The following is a 9821-nucleotide window of genomic DNA, read 5'->3' on the forward strand; positions in this document are numbered from 1 at the left end:
GTACACACACATAGCTCTCTCAGACAACAGTAGCATTGCTGTACACACACATAGCTCTCTCAGACAACAGTAGCATTGCTGTACACACACATAGCCTCAGACAACAACAAGTAAAAGGAAGGCAATCAAGGAACCATTTGTCACCTAACTGTGTCGCCCCATGTGAACCTCTACAGAGGCCCTCCGGGTCCCCTTCCCCAGCCTCGGCTGTGGTTCTGTCTCCTATGTAGCTGTTCTTGGGTGTCCCGAGCCCCTTCCCACACTGCCCATGCGCCGAGGGCTCAGTGCTGTTGTGCTGGGTTTCTCTGGATGAGAAGAACAGAATGTACGAAGGAAAGTCCACGTCTTGATCATAAACCCTGTGGTCAGAACAGACGAGGCTTCTTCTCCTTGTTGGTCTGCACAGCTCCTCTGTATTTACTCTGTGTCCTTAAACATTCTATTTTGCAAATGGACCATTTGTGTCATTCCTTCATGCGTATCGGGACTTTAGGATTGTTGTCGTGTAGATGCTGGATGTTGGTACTGGTAGACATGCTTGGCACTTTCTCTCCTAAACTAATTTTTGCTTTTTAACTTTGTTCATAATCTTTCTTATATACGGTACCTAGCAGATGTGCAAACCACAATTTCTACAAAGTAGAGAATCTTACCAAATCTTTCTTTTTGTGCCCTATTTTCAAACAACTTTTTCACCTGAAGGTTGGAAGGGGTTTTTAAGTATTTTTGTGATCTTCTAAAATTTTAAATCTGAACTGTACGAAATATATTTTTGATGGAAGCGGGAAATAGTTAGTTTTGAGATTTGTCCCAAATGGCTAATTCTAGCGCCATCTAGTGATGGCCGTGGCTGAGGTTTTAGTATAATCGGGAATAGTGGTGCCCACTGTTGCTCCTGCTATCGCCCCCTCTCCCTCCCTCCCTCCCTCCTTCCCTCCCGCCCTCCCTCCCTCCTTCCCCCCCGCCCTCCCTTCCCATTCCCCATGCTTGTGTCTCCAGGGAGTCATAAGAACACAGAGAAACATTTCATTTGCGTTCAAATGGAAGACAGAGGTGCCATCTTGCCAGGACATTTCTGGGGTGCTGTTTCAGGGTGCTGCCTGCATGACAGGCATTATGCTAGCCCCTCAAAGGCACACACACACACTCATACACCCCCTTTAAGGTAGGCTCAGAGAGGTCAGGTCTCTTACTAGAGGTCACACAGCAGAGAAGAACTGGAATCTAAGACAGGCAGTTTCTGGTGTCCACCCTCGCTGCTGAATTCATTCGTAAATCGAAGGACTTGGGAGATTCGGGGAAAAGGGGTCACTGTGGAAGGGGCTTTACTGCCAGTCCTTTGGGGGGCTGGACCAGGAGGCTAGGGAGACTCTTGCTGGAAACCAGCTGCTCTCACTAGCAGAGCCCCAGCGTCTCCTGTGTGATCCCCCAGTGCTGAACGTAGCAAAGAGCTACAAATGCGGGGGGGGGGGGCAGGAGAGGGGACAGCAGAGGAAGAAGGGGGCTCCGCTCTACAGTGATGGGCCAGGCCCCCTCTGTCGTTCTGTGTCTCCCTCCATGCGTGCCTCCTCCCCAGCCTGTTTCCCCGACACATAAAATGTAGACAGTGGTATCCCTTTTATGGGGCTGTGGCTCCTACATCACTGCTTTGGCAAGTATTGAGCGCCTGCTGTTTGCCACAGAGGCGCGGTGTTGAGTGAGATGGACCCTTCCTGCCCTCCTGGGATGTCTGTGCACGTCACACACGGAGCCATGTTTGCACTGTGACATGTTTTGTGACCGGGGAACTTTGAGAAACTGTCTCCTTTTGGGCTGCTGTTTTCCTCTGGACAGATGAGCTCATTCCCCGCTACCTTAGAAGTATTGAACGGGATGGCATTTCAGGTGCCTGGCTTGTCGTAGCTGCTCAGCTAACAGTGGCTTCTGCTGTCATTGAAAATACCCAGTGCCAGGGAGGGGGACCCTCAAGGCCCTCCCCTCCCCCGTTTCCAGAGGCCTCTGAGCCGGTCAGCTCAGGCCACTGTGGGGAGAAAGGAGCAGGTAGGGTAGGCCCATGGCTGTTGTAGAGGGAGGGAGCTGTAACCCATCTGCTGAGGAAAAGTTAGGACTCTGTGCCACCCACGCAGGCACCGCCCGAGCCCAGATGGGAGCAGGCTACTGCCTGGGCTCGAGCTTGGAGGGGCGCACGCATACTTCTGCATATATGTTTCTAAGCAGCCTTGTGGCCAGCCTTCTGGCTTCAGCATCCCCAAAATTCCTCTGCGTGCCACTTTGGGGTGGATGCAAAAGGAGGGAAGGACCAGACATCTTTCCCTGTGTCTCCAGCCCCTGACTCCCACCATGAGCACCAGGAGGCATAAGACAGGCTTCCTCACACAAGAATGCTCTCCGCCCCTTTTATTAGCCACCCATCTCTCTCTCTCACCTGTCCCTGTCCACATCTGGGCCACCCTCACCCCTTTTAGAAGTCCAGTCAGTTTAACTTATCCACGACCTTGCTTGTTCATATACTTTGGATTAGAGGGTTCCCAGCTTTTGCTTTTGCGATATCTAGGTTGGATCAAAAAGCTCCTGTGTCCCCAGGACTGCAGCCCCACCCTCTGCACACGGGCCCTAGCTGCAGGAGCCACTGGGGGAGGCAATGCCCTTAGCCTGGTGTCCCAGGGAACTAAACCAGGCAGAAGGAAGTGGAGGGGACCGTCATGGTGCTAGTGGCCTCTCTGAGCCCCACGGCCTCATCTGTGACTGTGAACTGTAGTCGTGAGGGACCACTGAGGTCTTGTTACTGGGATGGTGACTCTAGAGGATAGGGGAGTGGAGAGCACCCCTTCCGCAGCCTGACCTGGACTGTTTCTCCAGATATATCCTGTTGACTGGATCATCACCGTGCTGCCTCTCCTCAGTGTCTCCCCCAGCAGGTCTCACCTGCCCAGCCCACCCCACGAGTCCACTCTCGATGACGTAGGCCTCATCTTTCTCTTGGTCCTCTGTCCTGTCTGAGTGGCGGCTGCAGAGGCCGGGTCTCTCCTCTCCTTCGATGCTCCATAGTACCCAGCAGGCCCTGGCGGTGTATGGCAGGAGGGAGAACCATGCCTGGCATTTAGTGCGGGCTCAACAGCCATGAGCTTGTGGCTACTGCTGCAACAGGCTTGTGCCCCACAGCTCTGCAGGTCAGAAGTCAAGGCCTGCCTCCCAGGACTGCGCCCTGCAGGCATAGGGAGGACCCCCTCTGCCTTCCCCAGCTTGGACAGTACGATGGGCAGTTGGAAAGTGGTCATGGTGCCTCTGTCAGAGCTCCATGCAGGGCCCCAGGCGACCACCTCCAGCTTCCTCCTCCTCCACACTTCTCAGACGACCCATATTTATTGGCTATGCGCCATGTGACCGGCCAGCGCCGGATCCCAGGGATGAGGGAGACAACATGGAAGCCAGGGGCCAGTCCCGTCAAGGGCTTTTCTCCCCTTGTTCAGTCTGTGATCACACACAGCTAGCAGTGAGCCCACCCCCACCCTGCCCCCCGGGAAGCCTGGCTGACTGTCTCCCCTCCTGCCGCTGTCACCACCCACAGCTACTGGGACCAGTGTGAGTGGCCTCCCATCTTGTTCCCCCTTCGGCCACATTGCACATAGTGTGTGTGAGTCTTCCCACTGCCCTTGGACTCAGCCACAGGAGTGTTGGCCTGTGTCGTGCCCTGAGTTACCACAGTGCTCGGTACAATCCCTGAACTGACCGGCTCTGGGTGCACACCCCCACATACCTGTGCCCGACTTTCAGCTCTGAGTTACCTGATCCCCAGGGAGGACTGGATTTCTAGAGGTTGCGAGTTCAGGGTCAGGGCGGAAGCACCACCTCCTGCACAGTGTCCACCTGAGAGCTTGGCCCATGCACCTGGTCCCTTGCAGAGCGGGTAAGTGTGACAGCCTTGAATGTTTTCAGTCCCTTCTGGGAGCAGTTTGGCTCTTGTGGCCTTGAGGGGACTCAGTGGGGGAGCCGGGCACTGTTTCCCCTCCCCCTCTCCTCTCAGGTGCTCTGTTGCAGAAGGGACATACAATAATCTCACTAACGGGAACCATGACAGTGCAGTGCCTGGACCAGAGGTCTGCACTGTCTGGGGCTCCATGAGCTGACTGTCCTTTGCTGACCCCAGGTAGTATGTCCCCTTCCTATCTCCAGCTGCCTACAGGGAAACTGAGGCCCAAGGGACCCTAAGCCACTTTCCATGGCAATGTCATAGCTAAGATTTTGCCTTGAGTTCATGGCTCCCCTCATCACAGGCCCTGGAAGTGACCAAGCAAGAGGGTGGCAGGCTCCCTGGGGAGCTCTAGGGTTCCTCCATATCCACACCAGCTGGAAGACTGGGGATCTCAGCCTGCCCTGGTCCACTGTGGGGGGATCCCTTCCCCCATTGCCTTACTCAGGGGTGGTACCTCATGCCTCAGTTTCTCCATCTGTACAACAGAGATACATTGCTTACCTCCCAGCGTGGCTGAAAGGACTCCGTTACAGCACTGGGTTGGGATTAAGTGGCAAATGAAGCAAGCCATCCTGTCTCCAGGGGAGCCTTCTGTGTGGTCTCAGGAGTTCCCAGAGTGGAGTTATCTCAGAGCCAGGAGACTTGGATCCATTTCTCCCAGGAACCCATGACAGCATGTGGGGTCACCCTCTACCTCCAGACTCCACAGACCGTAGCTGTAGGCTGGCTGGCCCCAGGACACCTGAGCTCCCGTGAGCAGCCAGCGCCTTGCCTTGCTCAGCTCCCACAATCCTGCTCTCCAGACTTCGGTCAGCCGTCAGCACAGAGTCACATGGCCCGCGGGGCCAGGGCCGTTCCCAGCCTGAGTCACACCATTTCTCCCTCCCTGTCTTTTATCCATTTGAGTAGGTTGTGCAGAGGGTCAAACCCATAGCCTTGCGCCCACTAGGCAAGCGCTCCACTGCTGAGCCACATCTCCAACCCCCCACCCCCACCCTGTAGCCAGGGTCTTATGTAACCCAGGCTGGCCTTGAACAGGGTGTTATGCAGCCCAGGCTGGCCTCATCCTCCTGCCTCCATCTCCAGCGTGCTAGGATTAGAGGTGTGTGCCATCACTCCCGATTTATGAGGAGTCAGTGTTGAAACCCTGGGCTCCATGCACACGAGGCCAGCAGTAAACCAGCCAAGCCTCAGCCCCAGGCTTCCGTTTACTAAGTCACCCTGGTGGACCTTGAACTTGCAATCCTCCTGCCGTGGCCTCCAGAGAGGTTGAGCTGACAAGCCTCATCACCAGGTCGCCAGCTCTCTGTCTTCTTTTGAATCTCCCTTCAGTGCCTCCTGGGAAGAAATCCCCAGCCCATATCCCTTCCACCTCTCCTGTGTGGAGGCCAGACTCCAGGGTGGGATACACACATCAGCCAGGAACTCAGGGAGGGCCAAGGGCTGCCCCTGGTCTCTGTGAACAGCAGGTGACAGACACCTTTCCTGCCCTGGCACGCTCCTTTGGCCTGCCTTCTGGGCCTCTGGGCCCCCATCTGAAACTTTCCCGTCGCGTGGCCTCTTTTGCCTCTGTGCTCCATGTTTATCTAACTTCCCTGACCCCTGCAAACGCCCAGCGCCTTTTTTCTTCCTTCCTCAAAAACCAGGCCACAATAGAAAGCAATTCCTTGAACTTATTAAAAAATCTAGACTTGTAAATTAATTTGTTCGTGTTGTACAAAGGCAGTGCAGATGGGCTCGTTAGCATGCACACAACAAATAATTAGAGATGAATTTTTAGCCGGCCTGCCTAATGCGCTTGCTGGGTTAATTATGTCAATGTATAATTACACCAGCCCGGGGAGGCATAATGGCACACCCCGCTGAGCAGGCCCGGCCTAATGACAGGCGTTGGGGAGGGGCGTGCTAACAGAGGAGAGCCACTGCCAAGTCCCTCACACCTGCTCACCTCAGTGCACGCATCGTCCAGCCTTCCACCACCCCAACAAACAGGAGACAAAGACTAAAACAAGGAGCCACCTCGTTCGGGCCAGACCCGAAGGTGTCCCCAGGCAGGCATGGTGCTTGTTTAGACTGCCAGGCTTCAGCCAGGATCAGTGAGAAGAAGGAAGCAAATGGTTGTGACTCCAGTGTGGACCAAGGGATAGCAGATGTGGACTTAGAGAGGAGTGAGACTGTGGTGGGACCTTTGAAGGGGACACAGGGTCAGGATGGACTCAGTGTGGAGGTCTTCCTGGAAAAGGTGGCATTTGAGCTGTTGGAAGGGGGGAGCATGTTCTTACTGGCACTCCTGTGCATAGCCTCTGAGGTGAGGGCTGGGGCATCATGAAGAAGGAATAGTTGGGGTTTCTGTGTCTGATGAGGTCTTGGGGGCTGTGTTGAGCCTTCTGGGTGTTGCCACCTATGGTGAGGCACAGAAGGGGACAGCTGCTTGTCAAAACTGCACAACAATCCTGAGAATGGAGTGTGTGGGTCAATGGGAAAGGGGCTCAGGATGAGAAGGAACTAGGGCCTCAGGTACCGTGGTCCATGACACATCCATGAGCCTTGCATGCACCTGCTGAGGCCGTAATTGCACACGCTGGGTCCGGCCACATTCGTAAGCTCCCACCAGAGACCCTGACCCCAGTGTCACATCACCTGACTCCCCGAGCCTCGGTTGTTGTTGTTGTTTTCATATGACAATGGGTTGGATCCAAGCCAGCCACAGGGGTGCACTGAGAACTGTGGTTGCCGTACCTGTGCTGGGATCTGTCCCCTGCAAGGTGTCTCTCCCCTTGACCTCTCGAGTACACTGAGTGTGATGGCAAGGCTTACGTCCTGGAGTGGGTTTTCTTCCTCTTAATTGGTGCGTGTCACAGCCCATAGTGTGTCCACCCAGGGGTGAGAGAGAGCTTTACTGGAAATAGGCAGTGAGGGTTCCAGGAACAGTGGAAGAGCCACAGAACTGATGGTCATTTGACTGCAAGGGACTGGAAAGGTGGGATCCAGGTCCCCCCAGGTCAGAGCGTCCTTGCTCAGCCTGGTCCCCTCGCAGTTTCGCTGTCTCATGTAGTCACTGTGTATATGTGGCGACAAGCGGGGGTGGGGTTGTGAGTCTGACCAAAATAGCAGAAGTCAGTTACATGCTCACTGAGACACCATGCAGGGGAGAGGAAGCTCCCAAAATGTACAAGTATCCTGGAAGACTTGGAGGGGGCTCCCAACCTTAGAAATGCATGACAACATGCGGGCATGGTGCTAGAGAAGGAACTAAGAATGTTACATTCTATCCACAGGCAGCAGGCAGAGAATAAGATAGGGCCCGCAGCTGGGGTACGGTGTCACGTACCTTTAATCCCAGCTCTCGTGAGGCAGAGGCAGGTGAATCTCTGTGAGCTTGAGGCCAGCCCGGTTTACAGAGTTAAGTTCCAGGACAACCAGGGATACATAGAGATGCCCCATCTCAAAACAAAACAAAAATAAATAATAAATAAATTAAAAGGTTGGGCCTGGCATAGGCTTTTGAAACCTCAAAGCCACACCCACTAACAAACCTCAGCGTGGCCACACCTCCTAATCCTTCCCAAATACTTCCCATAACTGGGAGCCAAGCACTTAAACATATAAGCCTGTGAGGGCTATTCTCATTCAAACCAGCACTTGCAGGGACCCAAGTTTGTTTTCCAGCACCCTTGTAAGGTGGCTCACAACCACCTGTAACTCCAACTCCAGGGCATCTGACACCTCAGGCCAATCACACTCATGTGCACTTGCCCCCTACACACACACACACACAATTTTAAAATGTTTTGAATCTTTAAATGAAAAAAAGAAGTTATCTCTATACTCCGTAGCCGTCAGAGTGACTCCAAATGGTTCTTACATACTTTCCCCCAGTTTTCTGTGGAAGGCCACCTTGATCCCCTGACCCCCACCTTCCCTCTTCTCTCTCTCTCCTTGCAGACGCTGTTCCTTCGTTTGAGGTGGCGCAGACTCTGGACGACAGACTGCAGCGCCCCAGCTTTGACCCCAGCAGGCAGCGCCTACAAGACCTGCACATCTTGTGGAAGAGGTGCCCAGAGCCACCCAGCATCAGAGGTACCCACGATGCCACCATGGGATCATGGTGGGACAAACCTGGATGTCGGAGTTTCAGCCAAGCCTGGGTCGTGGGACTGGAGCTGGGCTTCACTGCCTCCGGTGACAGTGGGTTTATGGTCGCAGGGCTCAGAATCTGTGCTCTCGGGCCCTAACACCTTGTACACATGGCATCCAGTCAGAGCAGTGCTGACCGCCGTGCCTGAACATTCCAGCCCTCAGGAGACTGAGACCAAAGGCCAGCCTGAGCTACGCAGACCCTGTCTCAAAAAAACACAAAACAAAACAAAAAAAATTGTATAAACTGACAACATGATCACTCCATGGCATGGTTAAGTGGAAGGTTTTGTATTATAGATATGAGAGAGAACAGCCAGAGGCATCTGGAAGGGTCCAGAGCAGGGAAAAGGAGTAGTGGACTGAACATGGCCAGCAGACGACCTGCCATGAGGGAAGCAGGGGGAAGGCAGAGCACAGGGAGAGCAAGACAGCTAGAGTGGGAGGGAGGGGGAGAGAGGGAAGGAGGGGGAGAGAGGGAAGGAGGGAGGGAGAGAAAGCATAGCTGGGGGAGGAGGAGGTGAGAGGGCTGGGGTGCAGGCTGTGAAGAGTGTAACAGGTGCTTTGCCTTGGTGTGCTAACAGGCACCACAGATAGCTGTTTGTCCCTTCTGCCAGTGATAAGGGAGATGGCCCCTTTTGGTCAGAAGGGGCCCCTGAGTGTGCTGTCTGAGGCTGGAACTTTGGGGATTTGTCTTTGTGTCTTAGCCAGGGTCACTATTACTGTGACATAACCATAAGCGGTTTGGGACGGAAAGGGTTTATCTGGCTTACACTGTTCATCACTGAGGGAAGTCAGGACAGGAACTAAAGCAGGGCAGGAACCTGGAGGCAGGAGCTGATGCAGAGGCCATGGAGGGTGCTGCTTACTGGCTTGCTCCCCATGGTCAGCTTTTTTATAGAACCCAGGACCACCAGCCCAAGGATAACCCCACCCACCATGGATTGGTCCCTCCCCCATTGATCACTAATTAAGAAAATGCCCCCCCCCAAAAAAAAAGAAAAAGAAAATGCCCTACTGGCCTGTCTACAACCCTATGTTATGGAAGTATTTTCTCAATTGAGGCTCCCTATTCTTCTCAGATGACTGTAGCCGGTGTCATGCTGACATAAAAACCAGTCAGCACGCTTTGTGAGCATGCCAGCCCAGAAGCCAGTGAGCCCAGAAACGTCTGTGACTGCATCTCAGTGATGAGTGTGGTCCTCCCTGTCTTCCACAGAGCAGAACGAGGGGACGTGTCCTACTGGGCACACGCCAGCCAACGGCAGCCACCTGCCAGGTCCCCAGCATACCCTCCTGACAGACACCTTGCTGCAGAAGGATGAGGCCGAGAGACAGAAGTGAGGAGGGAGGGAGGGAAGGACGGAGAAAGGGATGGGGAGGGAGGGCCACCAGGAAGCCCACGTGGGGCAGTCAAGGGCAGGTGGGAGATGGGGAAGGGTGAGGTCCCTGAGGCCGACCCTGGGACTCTTACCTCATCACTCTTAGGCCTCAGTTACCCTGTCTGAGGAATGGGCTGGTCTGGATACATTCATTAGTCTAACCCAGAGGGGTGGATATATATATACTTCTGAGCTGGTCAAGAGGAAGAAATAAAGACAAGCCATGTCGATAAAACAGTAAAGAAAAATCCAGCAAGAGGGAGGACATAAGATGGGATGGTCTTTCCAGGGCCCCAGGAGGGCATGGTGGGGAACAGGGGTCAGTCAGT

The 9821-nt window shown here is 54.2% G+C and overlaps 1 protein-coding gene across 7 annotated transcripts in view; it reads left to right on the forward strand.

Annotated features, from left to right (window-relative positions):
• The window catches only part of Cux2 (cut like homeobox 2), a 179064-nt gene that overhangs the window by 141239 nt on the left and 28004 nt on the right, over nt 1–9821 (forward strand). For all 7 annotated transcript variants that reach the window (XM_026785001.1, XM_026784984.1, XM_026784989.1 and 4 more), the window contains exons 5-6: nt 7919–8053; nt 9330–9450. In XM_026785001.1, coding sequence (XP_026640802.1) covers nt 7919–8053; nt 9330–9450 — 256 coding nt within the window. The remainder of the gene's footprint in view (nt 1–7918; nt 8054–9329; nt 9451–9821) is intronic.

This window comes from Microtus ochrogaster, chromosome 2, assembly GCF_000317375.1.
Source record: "Microtus ochrogaster isolate Prairie Vole_2 chromosome 2, MicOch1.0, whole genome shotgun sequence".
NCBI lineage: Eukaryota > Metazoa > Chordata > Mammalia > Rodentia > Cricetidae > Microtus > Microtus ochrogaster.